Source organism: Elephantulus edwardii, unplaced genomic scaffold (assembly GCF_000299155.1).
Source record: "Elephantulus edwardii isolate Elephantulus edwardi_28Jun2011 unplaced genomic scaffold, EleEdw1.0 scaffold00003, whole genome shotgun sequence".
NCBI lineage: Eukaryota > Metazoa > Chordata > Mammalia > Macroscelidea > Macroscelididae > Elephantulus > Elephantulus edwardii.
This window is the reverse complement of record NW_006399753.1, coordinates 27,046,519-27,072,975: the sequence shown is the minus strand read 5'-3', so window position 1 is coordinate 27,072,975 and position 26,457 is coordinate 27,046,519. Positions and strand designations below refer to the sequence as shown.

Here is a 26,457-nt window from a genome sequence, read left to right as displayed (position 1 = left end):
AGAAAATAAAATAAAAATCAACTGAGAGGTTTCAACAAGTCAAAGAAGAGGGAGACATTTTCTAAGACATTTTTTAAAGGTGTGTCATATGAGAACTTAAAACTCAGTGAGTCCTAGCCAAACTAGAATTTTTTTTAAATCCTCAAAAGAGAATGTTTCTATTGTTATGTGACTACTGTTATGTGCCATTGAGTTGACTACCACTCCTAGTGACCCTATCTATGCACAACGGTTCTGAACTGTGCTGTATCCTGAGGCAAACTGTCTCTGACACACCCACCCTCATTACTCCAGTTATTGTGTCAATCCATCTCATCCAGGGTCATCCTCTTCTATGCTATTCCTCGACTCTTTCAAGCATGATTGTCTTCTCCAAGGACTGGTTCCTCTTGGCAACATTCCCAAACTATGTCAGACAGTCTCAAAATCCTTGCCTCCAAAGAACAGATTGGTTTCACCTTCTCCAGGACAGACCTTGTTCTCTTGTCAGTCAATGATATGTTCAATACTTTTTCCCAGAACCACAATTCAACTCTTCTGTCATCCTTGGTCACTGTTCAGCTCTCTGACGCATAGCAAGTAATTGCAAAGATCATGGTATGAATCAGGTACACCTTAGTCTCTAGACTGACACTGTTGCTCTTCAGTACTCCATAGAGGTTCCTGACAGCAGATTTCCCTAATGCGATTAGTCTTTTGATTTCCTGACTGCTGGTGCCAAAAGTGTTGATTGTGGAATTGAGTAAGCTGAAATTGTTAACAATCTCAATCTATTCTCCATCGATCACAATGTTGACAAATTGGCCCAGTGATGAGAATTTTTTGTTTTCTTGATGTTGTAAGTTTCAATCCATATTGAAGACTATAATCCTTGACCCTCTGCAGATGCTTCAGGCTCTCCTCAATTTCAGCAAGTTATGTCATCGGCATAACACAGATTTTTATTGATCAGTTCTTCCTCCAATCCTGATGCTACATTCCCCCTAATAAAGTCCAGCTTTTCAGACGATCTGCTCTGTATACAGATTGAAAAGGTATGGACACAGGACATCCCTGATACACACCTTTTCTCAAGCTGCTTCATCATTACCATTGGCTCTTGTTCCCAGTCTCAGTCATTTTTTTGGTGCAATCCCTCTGTGTATTCCCTCCATCTTCTTTTGATGCTTCCTGAATGATTCAACATATGCTGATAGCATTCTTCATCATTGTGACTGGAGGCTTAAAATTGTTTTTCAGCTTGAGATGTTTTAAGCAAGTTCTTCCCTTTTTATTGTCCAATTCAAGCTCTCTGCACATTCCAATATCACTTTTGAGCCAATGGTAATGAAGGAAAAAGTTGAAACTGTATTGAAGGCACTGGCAAAAAATAAAGCCTTAAGAATCAACAGGATACCGATTGACACGTTTCAGCTAACAGATGCAGCCCTGAACATGCTCACCAGTCTATGTCAAGAAATTTGGAAATAAATCAGTAGATTACAGTTATTACAATGATGAAGCAGCTTGAGAAAGGGCACAGGAGATTCTTATCAAAATCTGTGTATTCTATAATTTGAATCTAGAGAATCTCAACTCGAAAACACCGCCATCTGGAGGGTAGGTTTTACCTCTTGTCCAAATATCTCTGATAATAAGCCATTTTAGTCTACCTAGATACTAATTTAAGCCTATAACCTCAGCTCATCCACAGGTATGGTTATTTCTGAAACAGGAATATTTGGAATTATATTTAGAGATGATTAAGTAAATCAAGTTCAAAATTTAAGTTTTCTGAACTTTGGTAATTAACTTGTAGTTACCTTGTAATTATCTTGTAACTATTTAATGTGGGTTTTGGTTTGCTTTATTTCTCTTTTCTGGTGGTACATATAGCAATCTAGTTCAAAACCTGTGCTCATTCAGGAATGGAATTCTACCTATTAAAATAATTGTATATATTTTATATTTAATACATTTGTAATGTTTAAAACTATAGAACATTAGAATGTCATATTAGTCTTGAAATCAACTTAGTAACCAATTTTAATCTCTCATATCCAATAGAAATGCATAAAAGCACATGGCTAACTCCAAAAACAATACTAGAGTAGCTAAAAAAATAAAAATAAAATACAGTGACTTTTTAGTGATTTTTTAAAAAATGCTTTTATATAATACAAGTAAAAGTTTACAAAAATTAATTAATTTTTCAAGCATCCACTTATACATTTTGTTCTACAACTTTAATTTTAATACTCACAATGTAATCACATTTATCCCTTCTCCTCCTTGTAATTCTGATTTCAATTGTAAACTTGTATTCCCTTTCTTTACCATTATTGCACTTTTTATTGAACACTGTTCTTTTCTATCATCCACCTTAGTATCTATTTACTATTTTTTTCTAAATTTACTAATTTTTACATCCTTCTCCATCCTTTCCCATTCCTGGTAGCCATCCAAGAAGGATTCTGCATACAAATTTTTCCTTGGATTTATTTAACAGTGGTTTTACAAAATACTTGTCTTTTTGCGACTGACTTATTTTCCTTAGTATTAATATTCTTTAGATGCATCCATGTTACGTAGAATTTTATGAATTCTTTATAGTTTTTTACTGTTGCACAATACTCTGTTCTGCATAGTACTATTTGACTGTAATTATAGACACTTACAATGCTTCCATCACTGTGTATTGGAAATTATGTTCTTCCAGCGAACATGGTACATTACTTATTCATATATTGTTCCCATTTAATTCTAAAAACAATCCTAGGACTTTGTATTTGTATTATTTCCATTAATACCTATACCAACACAAAGAACCTGCTGTTTGAAAAAAGTAAAGAAAAACTACATAGTTTACAATTAAGAAAGGCATACATCTGAGTTATATCCTTTCTTCATACCTATTCAATCTGTACGCTGAGCAAATTATTTAAGAAGTTGAACTCTTTGAAGAAAGATGTGGGATCAGGATTGAAGGAAGATTCATCTATAACCTTCAGTACACAGATGATACTACCTTGTTTGCTCAAAGTGAGGAGGACTTGAAAACTTTGCTAAGGAAGATCAGAGAATACAGCCTTCAATATGGACTGAATCTCAATAACAAGAAAACAAAAATTCTTACACTGGACCAATATTCAACATCATGATAAATGGGGAAAAGACTGTGGATCCAAATAAGAAGTCACTGACAATTTCAATTAATACCCTTGGTACCAGAAGCGAGGATCTGAGGAAATACATTGCACTGGGAACGTCTGCAGTCAGGGACCTCTCCAAATAACTGAGGAATAAGGATGTTAATTTGAAGACTAAGGTGCACCTCATTTAGAACATGGTCTTTTCAATCTCCTGCTATGGCTCTGAGAACTGGACAATGACTAACAATGACAAAAGAAGAATTGATGCCTTTGAACAGTGGTGTTGGAGAACAGTACTGAATATCCCATGGACTGCCAAAGAACAGATATGTCTTAGAGAAGGTGCACCTAGAGTGCTCCTTTGAGGTAAGGATAGTGAAGCTTCATCTCACACTCTTTAGGAATGTTGCTAGGAGAGGCTATTCATTGGATAAGGATACCATATTTGGAAAGGTGGAGAGAGAGTAAAAGTGAGGAAGACCTTCAACTAGGTGACTTGACACTGACTGCAGCAATGGGTTCAAATGTGTCAGACATTGTGAGGTTGTCATAAGATAGGGCAGGGCCAAGATCTGTTGTTCATAGGGTCACTATAAGTTGTGCTCAACTTGATGGCACCTAACAAAGATATATTTGATTGATAATTCTTATAAATTGTTGTTATGCACCATCAAGTTGAAATTAATCCATAGATGACCCTTCAGTGGGTTTTCAGGGGCAGTAAATTGCATGGGAGCAGACTGCCCATCTTTCTTCCATAGAGTAGCTCGTAGATTTGAATTGTTTGCCTTTGGGTCGGCAGTGGAACTCCTTACCATTAAACCAGCAGAGCTCCCTTCTTATAAATGATGCTGTTGTTTACCATGGAGTAAAAACCAACCCATAGCTGACCCTGCATCAGATTTTCAAAGGAAGTTAATTGTGTTAGAGATTGCCTACCTATTTCTGGTGGAATAGCAAATGGATTCAAACAGCATGTCTTTGGGTTGGCAAAGCAACTTCTAACCACTAAGCCACCAGAGTGCATGTCTTATAAATTGTTGCTGATGTGTACTGTCAAGTCTGAACCAACTCACAGCTGACCTTCCATTGTGTTTTCAGAGGCAATATACATTGCATGGGAGCCAATTGCCCATCTTTCTCTGGCACAGCAGCTGGTGGATTCAAACTACGTATGTTTTTGGGATGGCAGCAGAGCTCCTTACTACTATGTCACCATGGCTCCCTTTCTAATAAACAGTCAACTACTAATCTCACATACTTCGGAAATATTGCTAAGAGAAGCTGTTCCTTGGAGAGCGACAGGATGGAAAGGTGGAGGGTTGGCAAAGGATAGAAAGACCCTTCACCAAGTGGATTTGCATGGTGACAGCCACAATGAGCTCTTATGTGTCATTGAAGTGTGAGAACGGTAAAGAAAAAGACAGAGTTCATATCTATTGTTCATTGGGTTGCTATGTGTTGTACTTTACTCAATGGCACCTAACAACAATCTTCTGCAGTTTTCAATATGGATTACATCTTATCATTAAGAAAACAAAAATCCTCACTGGGTCAATAGGCATATCATGATAGACAGAAAAAAGACTGAAGTTGCCAAAGGTTTCAACTTACTTGGATCCACAATCAACACCCTTGCTACCAGTACTCAAGAAATCAAATGACTAGGGAAATCTGCTATCAGGAATCTCTCCCAAGTAATGATGTCAGTTTAAAGTATAAGGTGCAGCTGATGTTGTTGTTATGTGCCGTTGACTCATTTGTGACTCATAGTGACCCTATGTACAACAGCCCTAAACCCTGCTCTATCCTGTGCCAATCTCACTGCCTCTGACACACCCATCCCGATTACCCCAGTCACTGAATCAACATACCCAGTCCTTGGAGAAGGATATCAGGCTTGGAAAGGTGGACAGTCATTGTAAAGAAGAAAGACCCTTAACAAGATAGATTGGCACAGTTACTTGTAACAATGTCAAGTGTGTCAAAGGTGGTGAGTAGTCACAAAATAAGACAAGGTTCAGATCTGCTGTTCATAGGGTGAAAATACTAGGAGTTGTAGTCAACTCAATAGCACATACGACATTACTTATAGGATCTCTGTTAGTGCAATGGTTAAAGAATCTGGCTGTGAATCAAAAGGCTGGCAGTTCAAACCCCCTTGTCATAAACTTCCATTCATCATACATAAGGTGGCCTACTTCCATAAAGATTTACAGTCTTAGAAATCCTATGGGCAGTATTACTCTGTTCTATTTTTAATTGTTTTTTTGTCAAACATTCTTCTATGTGGTATAGCACTGGGCTGTCCATTTCCTATACAGAGGTAACTCGTGGTTGCTGTGATGCTAAACACTGTGACACTGATAGATCAAATGTGATAATAGTTACCCATGGTGGACAGTGTTTGGTGGAGCTTCCCGATTAAAACAAGCTTGGAAAAAGGAATGGCACCCACTTCCGAAATAGCTTGCTTCCAGAAACTCTACAAACTTTGAGAAACAATGAAAGTAATATAATTGTTCAGGTCTTTCATCCATAGAGTTGCTGTGAGTTGTCTATAACTCTATGGCACTTAACAACAACATAGTCACTATAGGTCTCCAGAGGGAAGCAGCTGGATACTGGAGAGTAGGTTATTTTGATGTAACTGAAAATCAGGTGTAAATCATCATTTGGATTTAGTTAACAATCAGCTGTGGGCTGGAAGCCTCATGTTTAAATCAATTAGGATCTGGTGGTTGGGTCTTTATATTTAAAAGTTGGTTGGGCTCTAAGAGGCTCCAGCAGGAAGCAGTTGGATTCTGGAGGGTAGACTGTTTTAATTGAAAGTCAGGTGTCAACTGTTTGGTAATTTTTATTATGTTAACAATCAAGTGCAAGCTGATTGGCCATTTGGATTTGGTTAACAACCAGCTGTGGGCAGGAAGCCTTTTCTTTAAATAATCAGGACCTAGGGAGTAGGCCTTTGTATTGAAAAGTTTGTTGGGCCCCAGGGCCTGGTGTTGTGTTTGGGGAGAACATTGTTATAAAAGGTACAACACTTGAATATCAGTTTGTTGTACTGAGGTAACTTGGGGTTGCTGTGATACTGAATGCTGGATCACTACTGTGTCAAAGGCCATAAGGATTACCCATGGTGGACAGGCTTTGGTAGAGCTCTTAGACTAGGACAGATTTGAAAGCAGGATTGGCATCCACTTCTTAAGTAACAGACCTTTGAAAACCCTATCAACACTAGAGGATAGTTACAGAATAGGGTTCAGACTTTTTTTTCATAGGGTCACAATGAGTTGAACGCGACTCAATGGCACCTAACAACAGCAATAGACACTACAAGTCAGAATCAATGAGACTATTGTTGAATTTGGTGGTTTTTGCTTTTGTTCGCAAAAGCGAGGTTGTAATTCCCCATTGGTTTTCTTTTTTCTGCCTTTCTAATAATTTATAAGCTAAGAGTGTATCTTACAAAAAGTTTTGATGAAAATAAGGCATTATCTTCATTTTATAAATAAACAAAGATACACAGGTAAAGTAATACAATTTCTTAACAAGCGGCATCCACTTCCTAAACAACTTGCCTCCAGAAACTCTATGAATTTTGATAAATGTCGACAGATGTAGAGGGGCTTCAAGCCTTTTGTTTACAGGGTCATTAGAAGTTGTGTTTGACTCAAAGGCAATCAACAACAATAACAAAGACCAGGGTAGGGATTCAAAGCAGGGCAGGATCAAAACTCACTGCTGTAAAATCAAAACCAAATCATAGAGAGCCTCCATCAGTTTCTGAGGCTATAAATCTTTCCTGGAGGAGACTGCCTATCTTTCTCTTGCAGAGGTGCTGGTGGTTTTAAATAGTTGTGGATACTTGGTTTTCAGCGCAACATGCTATGGTGCACACCACCAGACAAGGCACTCAAGCAAAGCCTGAATTGTGCTTTGACCAACTACACTGTACAATAAATGATCTGCATTGTGATCAATAAAGCTATTTAACAAAATGGTGTTTCATACAGTTCTGGACATCAAAACACTTCTATGAATTCTTGAATTCTACTGTAATCCATCATACATATAATCTAAGCTATTATATTCACTCTCCAAGCTGGTGGACAGATAGCATGGTATAACCAAACAGACTTTGTAAAACACAACATGAATTTACTCATGGAACAAGATAATTGGCATGTGCTTTCTTACCATCTACACTAGCATCATCCACCAAAATAATCTCCTTCAGCAATATGGCAGGTGAAGAATAGAGTACACTGTGCACAGTCCTTAGTAGTGTGGACCATGCTTCATTGTGAAAAACTATTATGACACTGGTAGTAGGCAGGGGAGGGCAGCGTTTAAATTTCTGTTCAATACATCTAGGGAAAAAAAGAAAGAGAGCTGTAATTATTAATCCTATTATTTTCTTTCACAGCTATTCCATTGGTAAAACTGCCATTATTTAACTTGTATCACTTTGGAAATTATGATCTTAATTACAAGTAAATAAAAATGAAACGTTTACAAGCAGATCATTTACCCAGCAGTCATGGCCACTGAAACATTCTACATGTCAAAGATTACAGTATGCTTTCTTAACAAAATATTACAAGTAGTACCTTTAGGATAAATAACAAAGTAAATATAAATAGCACATTTAGAATAAATACATAGAAGACACCATGTTAAAAAAGGGCAAATTAAGTGTAACTATACAAAAACCATATTTTCCTTATATTTTTTATTTGTAGCTTTAAAAACTATGTAAATTTAATAAATGAATATTCATCTTTATTTAGAGATAAAATTCTTTTCTGGTATGTGTTATTTTCCAAGCTTATTGAAATACTTTCTCAATCTATACAGGAATCAAAAGGGGAAAAAATAGCTTGCCATAAAGTCTATTTTCTTGTGATATTGATTCAGTCAGCAAATACTTAGTAAGTACTTACCATTTTACATTTGCCATATAAGACTTTGCTCCAATAATATACTGTTTAATTAAAGAAGACTTTTCATTTAAAATTTCCTTTTTAAAAAAAAATCTCTTGGTTAGTGATCTAAAATAAAAGCTCTACATTCATGTTAAAGTCACAAATAAAAATTCTGAAAAGCATAATGGAATGAAAAGATACAGTAATTTAAAGCAGGTCAAATCTTTTATATTTTGAGCAGTCAAAAAAGCACAACAGCTTATATTTTAAGCCTCTGTCACTGTCTGAAATGTTAATGGGCACAGAGAGAAACTCTTAAGTAGTTCTTGACTGATTATTGTGATTATCGGTTAGCAATAAAATGTTAGTTATAAATTAATCTTTAATTCATTTTTCAATGATTCCCTCAATAAAAATGGTTTTCATATTAAGCCACTAGAGTATGAATAGCCTTTGAGACTAAAGTTGACTAGTGGGTTTTTAAAGCCTGTTGAGATTCTGTGAAAATTCAGTGATTTAATAAACTCCATTTATTTTGAAAATATTATCATGCTTAACTAATGCTTTATTTTTAAATGTCACTGAAATAGTGCATTGAGACAGTTTGCCAAAATGACCATATATATCTGGTCAAACCTTTTGAAAAGTCTGACATATAGAAATATGCTTAAATTATCAGTCATATGACCATCTGGCTTTTGAATAACTAGATCTGTATTTTTAATGGGCATGAAAAAGACTAGCAATCCTTCATCTAACTTGTTTCTTGATAAAAATTCAAAGTAACTACTCAACATTCACCAACTCTATATATATCTATCCTTCTCATTCCTATCCAAAATTATCTTAATGTGATTTGTGGGTTTTCAGTTACTAAGTGATTAACATGGAAAATTACTGCAACTTCTCAAATGCAGCATTGGAAAAGCAATTCATCTTGAGCTGACACTGATTGTCAAGAATAATCATGCTTCTTGATTTGTGATGTGGATTGTTTTTCATTTGAGACATCGTAAAAGTCAGTAAGACATAATATCATAAATATTAACATAAAAAGTAACTGCACTGTACCCTATTATAAAAGATTATTTTACAGATAGTCATAAGAAATTAATGTCTCAATGTAAAGAGATCTTCACACATTCATATAAAAACTGCACAATTCAATCTTAGGTCTTAGAAATGAGAGAAATCTAACCTACACAACTTTAACATTAAGGGCTTTTTATTGTTGTAGCAAGTTTTAATGATTATTAATCCAGAAAAATCAGAGTGAATCAATAGGACTAAGTCTATAAAAGTCCTTTTGTTCAGGTTCACTGCCAACTATGATTCTGCTAAAACCAGGAAGCAAATGTGAAGGCACAATTTGCTTATAATTTGCCTCTGTTGTACAGCCAAAAAAGGGTACATATGGTTTGAAATGCTGGAATATATTTTAGCCCTATTATTCCAAAAAGAACATTACCTCACACATAATAAAATGGGTAACACAGGACAAAAAAATCAGTATAGTAGAAATGAGGGGAAAATATTAATAAAAATATTTTCTGACCAAACTTGAGACAAAAAAAGAAAGTGATTTAATAACGGAATGCTGGCTTCTCATTAACTAAAGGGAGGTCACTCTATAGATAAGGAGCACTTAAATATCAACAAAATCTGGACAAAGAAGCACAGCTGAAATAGTAATTATAGAAATAGTCTCCCCTAAAAGCTTCCAAAACATAAAGTATTCTGATATATAATTGTAGCACTGAAAGCAGCTGCAAAGTCTATGAGTCAATTTGTAAATCTATGAAATATACCTGATAGTTCCAATATCCTGGCATATTCTTTAATCTTTCTATACTAGAGCAAAACACAAAGGACTAGAACACATATTCCACCTCTTACATTTCCCATAACTGTTCGATATTTACTCCTTAATAGATAAGAAAACAAAAGCATCTGAGAAGAATGTCTCTGAGGTTCTATAGATTTGGATTTCAGTATTCCAATTTCTCAGCTTTCCATATCTATACTGCCTTCCCAAGCATAGAGGATATATCGCCCCAGTAATAAGCAAAAAAGAAAGAAAACAAATTAAATGAAAGGTATTTGTTGTTGTTCCCCCATCAGAGTGGCTAAAGAATAAGGAGATGATGATAAAGAGTAAACCATTAATATTCTTTGACATACTCAGGAGGTCGAGTGTCTGGCCCAAGGTCTCGGTGTAAAGAGATCCGGTCACTTGCAAAAGCATTAAAACAGTGCTTCGTTTCCCCGCGCTGTTTTTCCTTTTGCTCTTCGGCACTTAAGTTAGTTGTCTGGAACGCTTTACCAGAAGCACCAGGTGCATTAGAATCCTGAGGTGGGCGGTCAAACAGAGGTTTTAATTCTGCTGCTGTATAATAGCCTTGTAAACAGGGTCTCTGGCCAGCATCAACGCTTTGCTTGACAGGTGCTCCTATCTGCATTTTTGGCATTGCATCTTTAATATTGTTTACAGCTTCCAGCATTAAGTCAAATACCTTGTTTTTACTGTTCATGTTTCTTTCCATTCTTGCTTCTTCTTTGGAATATTGAACACTTACTTCTCTTTGTATTAGGAGCAAAAATATTATGAAGAAAAAAACCACTATTCCAAGCTTCCAAAACTTTTTATGATAATGTCTTTTAAGATTTAATTTTACTAGTCGCCTTAAGTGAGCCATTCTGACATTAAGAGCTTGTCACTTGAGAAATAACAGTTATAGTCTCTCCTGTTGCTTATGTTTTTTATCATAGATTTGCTGGCAAGAAGGTTTCTTTAAATGGGAATACCTATAAACAGAAATAACAGATGACATTAGAAGATGTACACTCCTTTAGGCATGTTTCAGTGCTTTCACTCAATAAGCTAGTGAACATAAGCTATAAGCATTGTGTTCCTATAGTTAACAGAGAGCTCTAGTGGGCTAATGGGTTAAAGAATTGTACTGCCAACTCAAAGGTCATCAGTTCAAATCTACCAGCTGCTCCACAAGAGATATAAGGGCAATCTATTCCTAGACAATTTGCAGCCTCTGAATACTCAATGGAGGGTCAGCTATGAGTCAGTTCTGATTCCATAGCAATGAAGAACTTATGGTTAACAAGAATTCACAGATGTCTTGCTCTCAAGGAAATCACACTTTTGGAACTACTGTTAGGTAACATCAGGTAGACTGCAACTCATAGAGATGCTATGAACAGCAGGTTGAAACCTTGCCCTATCCTGTGCCATCCTCATAATGTGAGTCATGCCTCAGCTTGTAACTATAGCTTATCATAAATTAATCAGTTGGGACTATGAAATATTAGAGGTTTCTCCCCAGAAAAAAACACATTCTTAGTTAACTGAATATCTACTACACAATATGCACACATTGTTTTTACAAATATATTTTGAGTTAGAAAAAGAAGATACTTCATTACTAAAGCATCAAAGGATCTCTTAAGTTTATTATAAAGAAAAGTGGACCATCAGGCCTCCATCTAAAAAAAAAACCACCCAAAACAAACAAAAAAACCCCCAACCCAATTGCCACTGAGTTGATTCTAATAGCAACTCCATCGTCTTCAGTGACCGATTTTTCAGGAGAGCATCTGATCTTTCTTTTAGGTGCTTTAGAGGTAAACCCAAAGCTTCAGCCCTTCAGGTAATAGTCGATCACGTAACCATCTGCACCACCCATGGATTCTGTATCTAAAATAGTAGATTTAATGTAGTTTGTTACAACCTATGAACAGTTACTCTAACTAAACCAATTAAGATATATACAGTAGTTTTTACCAACAAATAAAATAGCATTCTTTCACAAAGGTAACGATTTTCCATCTAGTAGTACTTGTGAATCTTAATTTTGTGAACCCCTAAGACAAGACAACCAAGAGCATCTAATTTGTTTTTATGTAAGAGCTATTTTCAGTATCTCACACAAACACAAAAATCAAATAGCAAAGTAGAAAAGAGCATTAAACTTCACCTGGAGTGTCCCTAGGGAAGAAGGAGAAATGACTGAATTATAATGCCAATATCTGATTATAAAAGTCTATAAAGTTTACTAAAGCAAATTGTCCATTGCTAGGAGTGAAAGAAAGAAAAAGGAAATTACACAAAAGTTTCTAGTTTCTTTACAATGTCTTAAAAATGGAGCAGGGATATGAAGTGAGTTCCTAGCACATAATTATACACTACACATATTTACAATCTATCAATTAATTTGTAGAGGAAGCAGAGAAATGACATTCCTCTCTAAAGACTCAATACATTTTAAGGAAAATATCTTTTGTGAAAGTGAAGATTAACTTTGATACTTTATTAAATTTTTCTTTCAAAATTATGGTTTTTAAAATAAAAAAAATGAATTTTCTAAAATGGATCCTCTGGCTTTCAACAGGAAAAATTTTAAATTGAATAAACAAAATAGGCAGAATATGAATACTTCAACATTTGAATAATTCAACATTTTACTTCTAAATGGATTTCTCCATCTTTTCTTAGTATGGAAAAGGATTGGTTCTAAAAGACACCTCAATCTAAGTGTGCACCTCTCACAAAAGGGACTGACCTCCAGCTTTCCTCTGGGTGCTTTTCTCATCTCATATGTTGTTGTTTTGTGCCATCGAGTCACCTGCCTCTTACAATGACCCTATTACAACAGCTCTGAACTCTGTTCTATCCTGTGCCAACAGTATTGTTTCTGGTACCCCCAATACCCCAGTCAGTGAATCAATCCATCTCATCCAGAATCTTCCTCTTCTGCGCTGCCCCTCCACCCTCCCAAACATGATGTCCCTCTCTCCTAGGATTGGTCCCTCCTTGCAAAATTCCCAAAGCATGTCAGACAAAGCCTCAGAATCTTTCCTCCAAGGCACTCTAGTCTCACCCTCTCTAGTTCAAACTTGTTTGTTCTCCTAGCAGTCCCTGGTATGTTCAATACTCTTCTCCAGCACCACAGATCAAAGACATCAATGCTCTATCATTCCTAGTCATTGTCCAGCTGTTTGGATGCATAGCGAGTAACTGCAAAGACTATGACCTGGATAAGGCCCAATTTAGTCTCCAGATTGGCGTCATTGCTTTTCAGTACTCTGGAGAGGTCACTTTTCCAATGCAATTTGTCTTATGTCATATATAGATTAACTTAGCCTGGTAAGTATTCGTATTTGATTAAAAGTTTAATATAAGGAGTTACAAAACCACAAAATTATAGTTGAATTAGTTATGTCAATTTTATACTAAACTGTAACTACTATAATCAAAAAGAGCTGTTACCTTCCAAGTACAGGAACTCAATTAAAATAAGGCAAGTCAAAAGGCATCTACACAGTAGTGTGATATGTATTTTGACAGGAGTCTACGAAAGCAACATGGCAGTGTAAGGAGAAATGTTAAATGTTCCAGAAATGTCACTCTTATGCAGAATCTTGAAAGAAAGTAATGACTAGGCTAGTAGATATGAGGGAGAAAAGACAGAATGACAAATGGGAAAGATAAAAAAAAATTTGAGCTTTTAGTCTAGCAAAAGTGGAAGACGTAGACAAGAAAGTCAATTAAGATGAATTTGAAACTTACCAACCTTATCCTGAAAGAGCAGACTAGAAAGAGTTAAATAATTTCGGGAAGAAAAATCAGAGCCAAGTATGATTTTAAAGAGTACTGCTTCCTCAGCACAATAAAGGTAATAAACACCAAAGAGATGAGAGGAACTGGAAAGATTAAATGTTCCAAGAAAGTCAATGAAGTAGACCCAAATAAGGGGACTGAGGGAGAGGGAGGAAAGACTTGAGATGGGTGAGTAAACTGATGACATTAACAAAGGCAGAGTGTACAGGAAGAAGGCTAGATTTGGAGTACAAACTGGGGACACCTGTTCAGTTTGGGATATGCTGACTTTAAGATGCAAATATGACTCCCAAGACAAGTTGCAGCAGTCAAAAGATAAATGGAACTGGAAAACAAGGGAAACAAAGGAGTAAGGGAGAGGTGGCAGAGCTAGACATTCCTCTAGGACTAATGGTTTTCCCAAAAATCACATTTGTGGTTAAGATAGGAGATGAGAAAGGAGGATGCCATTAACAAGCAGTACAAAGTTGTTTGAGTGGGTTTTGTTGGAGGGGGTATAAATTACATATGAGGATTTCTTCATCAACAGGACAATAGTATAATCATTGTGTACATTTGTGTATTTATCTAAGAACTTATTCAATGTGTAGGTTTTTGTTTAAGACACAATAAAGGAATTTTTAAAAAGAAAATTACTTAGGAAGGACATACACAGTACTTCCTTTATTCGTAGTTATTTTTCAAGCACATACTATAATGTTGGTAACGTGACAAAACACATAATCCTGTTGCCATTGAGCCAATTCTGACTCATAATGGCCATACAGGACAGAGAACAACTGCTCCATAAGGCTTCCAAGGCTGTAAATCTGAACAGGAACAGATCACCACCAGGTCTCTTTTCCTGTAGAGCCACTAGGTGGGTTTGAACTTCCTATCTTGTAACTGTCAGTCAAGTGCTTAACTACTCTGCAACTAGGTTTAAAAAAAAAAAAAACAAACCTAATTTAAAAAATCCCAAACTACTATCACTGAGTTGATTCTGACCCTGAGCAACCCTACAGGACAGCGTAGAATTGCCCTATAAGATTTCCAAGATCATAATCTTTACTGAAACCAGCTATCTCATCTTCTGCTTGTAGAATAGCTGGTAGATTTGAACCATGAACCTTTTGATTGGTAGCCAAGCACCTAACTACTTTGCCACCATGACTTTTCACATAATAAAGACCTATCCAATAAATGTCTGTGGACTTGAAAAGTGGAAGAAAATCAAGATTTCCTTTATTATGAGAAATAACAAAAAAATACTAACTCATTGAATGTCGATCTCTGGTACTATAACACATATTAATGTTAAACTTAACTTAAACTTCCAGAAATCTTGTGATTATATTATTCTAATACACTAATAGTCAAATAGGACAAGTGTTTGGTCCCAGCATTTAGCATAAAATAACAGAACAGACATTTAAATTCAAGGTTTGATGTAAAATTCTGCAATTTTTTTTAACAAAAAAGTATCCAAAATACAGTTTTTAAGAATGAAGAACTGATACCCTACACATAAAAGGATAAAGAAAGCCTGGGGGACAGGGGGTGGAATAGAAGTCCAAATTGGCTTATGCAAACCTGATGTCATGTACTGTTGAGTTGGAATGAACCCATAGCTGACCATCTAGCAGGCTTTGAGAAGCAGTTAATCACACCGGAGGAGATTGCTCATCTTTCTCCCTTATAACAGCTGGTGGACAGTAAGTGCATGATATGACAGAGTGTGGAAATTATCACACACCACCTCTAAGAGGTGGATTGATTCAGTGACTGGGGTAATTGGGATGGGTGTGTCAGAGGCCATGCGATTGGCACAGCATAGAGCAGGGTTTAAGGCTTGTACATAGGGTCGCTATGAGTCACAAACTAGTCAATGGCACATAACAACAACAAACAACAAATCACACGCAAGCAAGACTCTGCTGAAGATAATCCAAAAATCAACTGGAACAATAAATCAACAGAGAACTGTCAGATATGCAAGCTGAATTTAGAAGAGGCCTTGCACAATGGGCTTTATAGCCAATGTTACACGGATCTTAGCTGAAACCGGTACCAGAAGAATGTATATGTGTTTCAATTGACTAAGCAAAGGCATTTGACTGTGTGGATTTTAATAAATTGTGGTTAATCTTGAGAAGAAGGGGAATCTCAGCACACTTGATTGTGCTCTTGTGAAATCTATACTTGGTCCAGGAAGTAGTCCTCAAAATAGAACAAGAAAATACTGCATGGTTCAAAATCAGGAAAGGTACACATTAGGGATACATCCTGTCGCCACACCTTTTTAATCTGTATCTAGAACAGGATCATTCAGAAGGCTGGATTTTATGAAGAGGAATATGGCACCAGAATTGGAGGAAATCTCATCAACAACATGCATTACGCAGATGACACAACCTTGCTTGCTGCAACTGAGGACGACCTGAAACACTTGCTGCAGAAGGTCAAGGACTGCAGTCTTCAATATGGATTGAATCTCAACATCAAGAAGACAAAGATTTTCACCACTGGTAGCAACATGATAGATGAACAAGAGATTGATATTGTTAATAATATCGGTTTGCTTGGTTCCACAATCAACACTGTTGGCACCAGCAGTCAGAAAATCAAAAGAAGAATTGTATTAGATAAACCTGCCGTCAGGCACCTCTCCAGAGTACTGAGGAGCTGCAATGTAAATCTAGAGACCAAGGTGTACCTGATCTTAGCAATTATTTGCTGTGCATCAGTGAGCTAGATGACTAAGGATGATAGAAGAATCAACGCCTTTGAGTTGTGGTGCTAGAGAAGAGTCTTGAACATACCATAAACTGCCAAGAAAACAAAATAGGTCTGCTTTGGAGAGAGTGAACCCAAGTTTCTCCTTGGAGGCAATTATTTAAAAGCTGCATCTCAGATACTTTGGGCATGTTTCCAGGAGGTACCAGTCCTTGGAGAAGGACATCATGCTCAGAAGGGTAGAGGGACAGTGCAGGAGAGGAAGACACCAGTTGAGATGGACTGATACAGTGACTAGGGCAATGATAGTAGGTGTGTCCGAGTCAATGAGGCTGGCTTAGGACAAGGCAGGCTTCAGAGCTATTGTACATACAGGCTATGAATCGCAGGCGACTCGACAGCACACAACAACAACATGAGCTATGAGTTACAGGCAACTCAATGGCACATAATAAAAAATTACCTATGGTTTTCCAGTACAATATCTTACTACTAGGCTACCAGACCTCCAGAATATTCTGAAATTAAGACTAGGTTTTGGTTTTCTTTTTAAAATAGAGGTTTTAGGATGAAGTAAATGAATTAAGAGGCTAAGAACCTTTTAGTAACCGAGCCTAGAAGCAGGAAGAAGATGCTTTGCTCTTTGCAGGTTATCTCCAAAGGGAAAAGTCCTCCTATTGTTAATCATTTAAAGCACAGCTTAGCCAGAGGTGTTCATGTGACTTTCTGTCCTCTGACACTAATGTGTAATAAGAGGCTTACATCATGCTAAATTGCACTCAAGATCAAGAATCTCCATCAGTAATACTCAACTCAGGATATACACTATTGAAAAGCTCTTTAGAAATAACCTTCTAGCGAGCTGGATTTAATTGGTCTAGGGGAAGAGCCAGAGAATTGCTTTCGCTTTTGCTGTTCAATGGGTACAGAAAATAATAATGAAAAGTTTAATAAAAGCCTAGATCACAAATCTAACTACTGATAAGGAAAAGTACACTATTTCCTCAGTGCCAACCATTTGTAGTGTAGTGTTATGGAGTTAAGCTGCCAACCCAAAGGCTCTCAATTTGAATCTATCAGCTGCTCTGAGTGAGAATGACAAGCAATCTCCTCCTGTGAGAATTACTGCCTCTGATAACCTGATGAAGAAGCAGCTGAGTCAATTCCCACTTGATACACTTAAATAGTAGTAATAATAATAATAGCCTAAAGGCAATAATTTTAAAATAGTTTTCTCTTGTAAATTAAGCAAAAGTTATTTAGCCAAGAATGTTATGTGTCGTTGCATCACCTGTGACTCACAGCAATCTACATGGCATACCACAGCTTTGAAACTGGCCCTATCCTGAGCCAGTCTCGCTGACTCCCACATACCTAATTCTACTGCCCCAATTATCGTATCAATCTATCTCATCCAGGGTCTTCCTCTCCTTCAATGTCCCTCCACCCTTTCAAACATGATGTTCTTCCCTAAGGATTGATCCCTCCTGGCCACGTACCCAAAATATGTGAGATGGAGCTTCACAATTCTTGCCTCCACGGAGAAACTTAGTTTTATCCTCTCCAAGATTGACCTATTTATTCTCCTGGTGGTCCATAGTATGTATGTTCAGTACTCTTCACCAGCACCACAACTCAAAGGCATCAATTCTTCATTTACCATCCTTAGTCACTGTCCAGTTCTCTGATGCATAGAAAGTAATTGCAAAGACCATGGCACAGTTCAGGCACACCTTCGTCTCCAGACTAACATCAGTACTCTTCAGCACTTTGGAGAGATCACTGTCAGGAAACTTTTTATTTTCTTACTGCTGATATCAAGGCTGTTGATGGTGGAGCCAAGCAAGCTGAATTGGTTAACAACCTCAATCTCTTCTCCATCATGGCTGCCAAGTGGCCCAATGGTGTGAATCTTTATCTTCTTGATATTAAGCTTCAAGCCATATTGAAAACTACAGTCTTGCAAACACCTCAGGTCCTCCTCAGTTTAAACAAGCAAGGTTGTATCATCTGCACAATACAGGTTGCTGATGAGTCTTCTTCCAATCATGATGCCACACTCCTCCTCATAAAGTCTAGCCTCTCAAATGTTCTGTTCCACATATGCACTGAAAAGGTATGGAGATAGGATGAATCCTTTCCTAATTTTGAACCATGGAGTGTTTCCTTGCTCTGATCTGACAACTGTCATCTGGTGTAAGCTTAGGTTTCACAAAGGCACAATCAAGTGTCCTGGGATTCTTACTCTTCTCAAGAATACCCACAATTTGTTAGGGTAAAAGTCCAAACAAGAATGAGTCATATTTTCCTGAAAAATGGATATTTTCCTGAAAAATGGAAAAAGATTGAATCTGTCAACAACTTCATTTTACTTGGATCCACAATCAGTACAATACCCATGGTAGCAAAGAAATCAGAAGATGTATTACACTGAATAAATCTGCTGTCAAGGATTGCTCCAAAGTACTAAAGAGCAAGGATGTCAGTTTAAAGATGAAGGTATACCAAATCCAAGCCATAGTATTTTCAACTGCTTCTACAGTTTCTAAAGTAGGACAATGAATAAGGATGACAGAGTAAGAGTTGGAGTATTGAGTACCTTACTGACTGCCAAAAAAACCAACAAGTTTGTCTTGGAGGAAGTGCAACCAAGATGTTCCTTTGGGGCAGGGATGGTGAAATTTGTCTCACATACTTTAGGCATGCTGTCAGGAGGGGGATAATCCTTGAAAAAGACATCATGCTGAGAACAGTGAAAGGGCAGAGAAAGGGAGGAAGACCCCAACAAGATGGTTTGACACAGTGACTGTAACAATGAGATGGAACATATTAGAGACAGGGAAGATGATGCCAGGAAAGAGCAAGGTTCAGGTCTATTGTTCAAAGGGTTTCTATAAATCAGTCAACTCAATGGCATGTAACAACAAAAACAACACTTTAAAAAATCTCACAAATGCATGAATAAATGAGAATGAGGATTCTTAATCTCTGCTAAGAATAATGTTATATCCCAGGGCAATACTAATTGAAAAACTTTATTTAATAAAATAAATCAAATCTATCTTACAGTCAACATTTAAATGGAACTAGAAAACTGAAAATGCAATAGGGGAAAAGAATTCAAGATACAAGTTACTGCATGCTACAAAAAGTTGACAGAAATGTTCTTTGGGTGGTAAGAAGCTGTGCTGCAATCCCAAAAGGTTAAAAATTTGATAAAGGTTAAACTAAGATAAAAATGTTCATCATAAATTCTAAAAGCCTTTAAAATCTATCTACCTAAAAATGATCGCATTTTAATCACAAAGGATTATATTTACAGAGGCAGAGAAAGGTATACAAGGAAATAGTTTTTAAAAACTAAAAGAAAGTTAATTAAAATTCAGAAACCTTCTACACTCTAAATTCTTGACTTTTTCAGATTAATTACATTTCAGAGACCATCTAGCTGGTCATTAATATTAACCTATATGTACCTATATGTAAGAATCGTCAATAGTAAATAAACTAACATACAAAAATGAAAGATTAACAATACAGATATAATTGTAATAGACTACAAAACTTAGCTAAAATAAATCTGTTTAAATACACCTGTATATTTAAAAATCTTACTAATTTAAATACTTTACATAGCTGGGGCTTCTAGTTGTTTAGACTGGTACTCCTCACACTTGCCTGGAGATCACGTTACTTAAAGATTTTATTCAAAAGCAAAGAACATGAAGTCAAAACCATCTTTATAGCCATTCTTGCCTTTTTAAGGTAGTAAAGTACACACTGAAAAAATGCTAGATTGTTAGTTTAATTTAAAATTTCCAAATGAAGCAATTCTCCAATATAGTGAAAAGCAAAACTTTGTAAATACATATAAAAGTAACATTTAATATGATGAAATGATAGCTTTTCTTTCCATCCCTTGTTCCTGCACTGTCTCAATGTTTTATATTTTGTGGTGTGAGTAGTATAGTCTGTTTTGCTCATAACAACCTAAAGCACTCCTCCATCAGATGACCTAAGCTGCAATTTTTAAGGGAAGAGACCACTGGTTTTCTCACCTACAGAGCAGCTCTTGGGAATCATACCTGCAATCCTTCTTGTTAGCAGCTAAGTGAGCCATCAGCACTTCTTTGTGGGAGTGAACGTCACAATTCCAGGCATTTCGGGTCTGGTTCCAGTTGAATTTAATGGGCACAAATCCCAACTGGTATATGAGACTTCATGTGACTAAAGCATGGCTATAGACAGTTAAGCATGCAACCACACTTAGCAAGGAAGAGCATAGTTCTATCCAAAAATACTAGTGTAGGTCATAGATGAAGAAGACTATTGTGCAATATCATTTGATTTATCAGATATTATCATTTGGATTTTCTAAAAGAATTTTAAAAACTTTGCCCTGACAATAAATCCTTACGTGCTCAGGCAGAAATATTATAAGTTCTCCGCAACCATGGGTGAAAATGTCAGAGAATGAAGAAGTGCCAGAAGTAGTTTCTGCTTTTATTTATTGGTGGAATTTAACTTTATGGTAATTTGCTACAATGATTACTTTTGATTATGTTTAAGTCCATGTTCACAACCTTGTCAGCAGTTCTTCAGAGCAGAATGATGGCTTGAGGACATGTGGCAAGAGACAAACACTCGTGCAAAAAGCAAACTGCACTGAGACAGCCACAGTAGAAGGCCAGACACACTTAAAGTCCTCATCTAAAGGTCAAGCAGAGTTGCTCTGGGTACCTGGAAAATATCATCACTGAAAAGTAACTGCATGCAATTGTCACAGTGCAGGACAACTTTCTGAACAAAGATGTCTGCAGGTTATGAGAAAAAGACCAGGAGTGACAGATTTAATCAGAGGCAACTGTGTGAGACAGGTTTTAATTAACGAGAAGGTCAAGGCAGGCAGGCAGTTAACTCTATCTGTTAGAGCTTAGAGCAAACAAGTGAAAATGGAACTTCACATGGGTCCCACATCTGCACCTTGGAATGAATTTCACAACTCTATGAACTATGCATACAGACTATTTATATATTCTGAAGAGAACAGAAGCTTGAGGGATAATTGGATGGTTCCACACACTAATCACTTAACTGATCAGTCCACAGCCAGATGCTCTGCATTTTTAAAAAATGTCCCTTCAACAATCTACTTAGTAAACATAGTTGACCATTTTTTAATTAGAAGACAGAAACCTCATCGTTTTTCTCAAAGAAAGGTTATTACAAACAAGCATAGGGACAGGAGCAGAGTAACAGAATTGGAAAGTAAGAGTAGTAAATATAAGGGGCAGCTATGACCCCTAGGGTTAAGATAAGTGCCCACACTAGAGCTGACGCCAGACATGGTTTTAGCTCCCAAAGACACAGCCTTAAGCAAGAAAGCAATAATAAACAAGTCCCTAATGGTTCTTTAGTAATTTTTTTAATTGAAATTTTAATGAAAGTTCATAGAGACTTTGGATTTCCATTCATTCATTGTTGCACATTTTCTTCCCTGCCCACCCCTCCCCCCAGTTGGTTTTTCTCTTTGAAAAGTAAAACAAAGAAAAAAAAAATACTTCCATTATTATACAGTCCACTCCCCTATGCAGCTATCATTCTGGACTCTTGCCATGAAAATTATACCTATATATTCCTTTCAACACAGTATGTATTATTCATCCCCTCTTTACATAGATTTCTCCCCAAGCCCGATGTAAGTCCTGCTTTACAACAGTGATATTATGCAGTATTTGTCCCTCTGTGACTGAGATATTTAACTCAGCATAATGTCCTGCAGGGTCACCCAATTTGTATAATATTTCATGAGTTCCTTGTTTTTCAATAGAGCATAGTATTCCATTTTATGAATATGCCACAGCTTCTCCATGGAGAACAGACTTTTTTAGTCTAGGGGTAGAGTTTTGAGGAGAGCCTCTTTATCAAGTTTAACTCCTTTAACTCCCTCCACCCTGTAATCTAGGTGAGCATCCTTCCTTTCTATTAGCATAACAAAAGAACATCCTCACTTGAAGTCAAGGACCTTTTCACGGAATGAAGAGGAAAATGTTCACTGTTTCAAACTTTAACTGGGTTACTGCTAGGTTTGGTCTGACTCATACTCTTATTTTCTCACCCCTTTCCCCTCTTTAAATGATGTACTAAAGAAAAGTATTTTCCTTGAGGTAATTCAGATCAGAAATGCCAGCATTCAGTTGATGCAGGTATTACAAGACAACAGCATACCTTAAAGTAGCAGTAGCACAGGCACCCCCAGGTGTTGCCTCTTAATTCTGCTAAGAGATTTCAGGTGACGTATGAGTGACTCCTGCATGACCATCTATGTAGCAATCATCTTGTTTCATGATAACTATGTGACTCATCTGGAGATGGCTATCTTTAAAACAACAGGCACATGAGTCTGGACCCTGGATACATTCAGGTACCTTAATCAGGTGCAAACACTCCCACAAAGACCCCTACCTTGAAAGCACAACTGTGTGTTTCATTATCCTAGTTCCTCCGACATGAACCAATCCCAGATGACCCCAAATCCTTCATAAATAAACATGATGATCTTGACCTTTTTTTAATTATTATTATTAAATTTTATTAGTTTTAATGAACATTTACAGAGATTTTGGGTTTTCATTCATTCATTGTTGCACTATTTTCTCCACCCTCCTCCCCAGTTTGTTCTTCCCCCGCCGCCATCCGAATGTCTGTTTTAATTGTCCAATTGTCACAGTGCTTGTCAAAGCCAGTTCTGATTAATCTCCTTTGTCAGTGTGTCCTTTGCCATTCCCTATCACTCCTCCCTGAGAGAGACTTCACCCTGATTCATAAGGAAAAGTGGATGGCGTATTCTCTTAGCTACTTCCTACTGAAAAGGGACGCTGTGGGTTTCAGGGTGAAGATCTTCTCCCACTACTCTAAAGGGCCCCTTTGGCAGCAGGAAACACATAGACTATTATGGAGATTGATTTTGGAATTTAGATGCACTGTTATTAATTGTGCTTAGCTGTACATGTTCATATCCTTGAAGATGTATCATGGGGGTGTTGCAACCTAGAAGACACAAATTTAACTAACAAGTTATAAGTACATGAGTCAAAAATTATGGAAAAGTAAAAGAAAAGTTGTCAAGGACTCTGAACAAAAGCCCTATAAACAATATATCTGATGTCTATCCTATCTTGTGCTGTCATCACTTCTACATACTCAGCCCACTGGTGCAGTCACTTTATCGTATGAGTCCACTTTGGTGAGGGTCTTTCCTCTCTTTCACTGACCCTCCACCTTTCAAAGAATGTTAACTCTCTCCAAGGAATAGCTCTTCTTAAACGTATCCAAAATATGAGATGAAGCTTCATCATCCTTGCTTCTGAGATGCACTGTGGCTGTACTTTCTCCAAGACATATGTTTGTTCTTTTGGCAGTCCATGGGATACTCAGTACGCTTCTCCAACACCACAAATCAAAAGCATCAATTCTTCTATCATCCTTATTTACTGGCTGGCTCTCAGATGCACAGCAAGTGATTGGAAAGACCAGGACCTGAATCAGGCGTGTCTTGGTCTTTAAATGAACATCATTGCTCCTCAGTACTTTGGAGAGATAGATCCCTGACAACAGATTTTTCCCAATGCAATACATCATTTTATTTCTTGACTGCTGGTCCCAGGGGTGTTGATTATGGAATTGTTGACAATTTTAATCTTTTCTCCATTCATGTTGACGTTGCCTATCAGCCCAGTGGGGATGATTCTGTCTTCTTGATGTTGTAATGCAATCCTTATTAAAGGCTTTAAACTCCACCCTCCCCATGAATAAACACAACATCCTTGCTCCAGAGCCGTTAAAAATATACTAGCATCTACTGTAAAACAAGCCATAGGCTAGAGGCGCATTAGTCCTCCAACTCTCCCTTTACAAAATACTTGTCCCTATTAATAAATAACTCTCTCTTTACTTGTACAGACAACTATAGCCTCCTCCTTTGTTAGTCTTACTTAAAAGGAGGCAGAACTCACTATTATGGAGAGGACTGGAGACATCTCTTAACAACCACATTTAGGGAGTAGCAGGGCTACAAGTTGAGAAATGTGGAGTCTGAGAGAGAAAAAGGAAGATGACCAAAAAGATTAATTGACAGAGACTGTAACAACGGGTTCAAGCACAGCCACGATGGTGAGGATGATGTAAGACAGGGCAAGGTTCAGATCTGTTATTCATGAGTCAAAACCGACCATGAAACTTAACAATAATGGTAGAAAATTCACGAGGTGACTCACTGAAGGGTTTTGTTAGAAACCTTCCCTCTCGACGTCAAAAGAAGCTGTTTACAGAGAGGTCGTAGGTCACTGAACTAGGTGAGGGCAGAAGAGATGCAAAGTGGAAGAGTCTGTCCTTCCTAGGGGTGGAAAGAGCTTCCAAGTATGGCTGGAGGCATAATGGCTGCAGTCAGGCTACCTGCTCATCCTCGTGCTTTTCAAATCTGCCCGCTGTCTCTGCTTTCCACTAGATGAGAGATTATAGCTGTAGATGGCCAAATTTAAGGTCAAACGCTCAGTTAAAGATGAACACTTTGGTACACATCCAAAGGTCAAGCACCTCCTAGTAAAAGGTGACCAATTTGGTACACATCTGATGTCTCTTCCATATTCATTCAGTTGCTACTTTGTAGCAAGTCACACTTTCTCACTCACATGTAGAATAATAGCTGAAAAGGGCACAGATTTACTTAAAATTTTAGTAATTCTGATTCTTTTAGTGGTGCTTTCCAGAGGTCTATAGAGCATCTTTCTTTGCTACAGATATTCGAAATTACCATGAGACTTAAGAGATCCTGAAGTCAAAGTGAACATGAAGCTAGCATGTGCTACCATCCTTGATCTGCTGCAGACTTCTCTTGCTTTGATGAAAACTCAAAACTAGCAACCTTACATGTCAATTTTGGTTAAAGTAACATTCAACTGTTGTACATAATGCTTAAAGTAGTATTTAACTGTTGTATATAATGCTTAAGACTTTTTTTTTTAAAAAAAGAACGACTATATTGTGAGTATATGCAGTAGGCTGTTATGTGCCGTTAACTGCTTTGTAACCCATAATACATAAAAGTATACTTTCATTTTCCATCTTTGGGGTTTCATGGAAGGCTTTCCCACCCAAATAATATGCATTGCTTCAGGGCAGTAACTTGGGTAACTGTGTTAAATAGAAGGAAACTTGTAGGCCACATACCACTGAGTTTTGAGGTTAATGCATGAGGTGGAACATCCTGGAGGAGTGATTATGTAAACTGTGCATCTCCTACAGGAAGATAAGACATATGACCAATGTAAATTTAAATCAGTATGTTTTCTAAATTAACATTACTTGGGTCACATGTCTTATCTTCCTGCAGAATCACTCCTCCAGTGATTGTGTAAAACTTTATCCCTTTAGAGACAAAGAATATCCTATATCTTCTCCAGGAAGATAATTAGATCAGAATGATGTTTTCTAGGGAGCTCTGGTGGCCCAATGACAAGAAGCTGCACTACAATCCCAATAGCATGAGGTTCAAGTCCATCAGCTGTTCCACAGGAGAAGGATGGGCAAATTCCTCCCATGTCATTAACTGCCTCTGAAAACTCACCTGAGGGTTAGCTATGGGTTGGCTCTGACTTGATGTTAATAACATCATGATGTTTTCTAGAACATCTGTATAATTACTAAAATATGACAGGAGAACCAACCTGACCCTGATTTAATGCTATAAAGTTTTATTGTTAGTGTTAATCAGCTGAGGAGGCTCTGGTAAATAATTGCACTATAATCCCAAATGTTGTGGGAAGGTAGTGCCTTTGGCCAGGATGGGTCGTCAGAGCTCCAGACAGGTGCAAGCCTCCCAATGGCCTTTAATACAGGGTAGAGAAAGCTCCACTGTGTTTGGCTGTACCAGCTTGAGAAAGCTGGCCACCTGGGAAGATGACTGCCACATTTGTTGAGCTGGGAGTGGTCCACATGAGGCTGAGGTTCCCCCAACCAATCCACATGTCCTACATCTGTTAAGACCACCCTA

General features: G+C 37.3%; 1 protein-coding gene across 1 annotated transcript in view; it reads right to left on the bottom strand.

The window, feature by feature from the left end:
- Positions 1 to 26,457, bottom strand: part of GALNT3 (UDP-N-acetyl-alpha-D-galactosamine:polypeptide N-acetylgalactosaminyltransferase 3 (GalNAc-T3)) — a 78,339-nt gene that overhangs the window by 34,486 nt on the left and 17,396 nt on the right. Inside the window, exons 2-3 of the mRNA XM_006879338.1 lie at positions 10,241 to 10,864; positions 7,332 to 7,504 (exon numbers count right to left, since the gene is read on the bottom strand). Coding sequence (XP_006879400.1) covers positions 7,332 to 7,504; positions 10,241 to 10,755 — 688 coding nt within the window. The 5' untranslated portion in view covers positions 10,756 to 10,864. The remainder of the gene's footprint in view (positions 1 to 7,331; positions 7,505 to 10,240; positions 10,865 to 26,457) is intronic.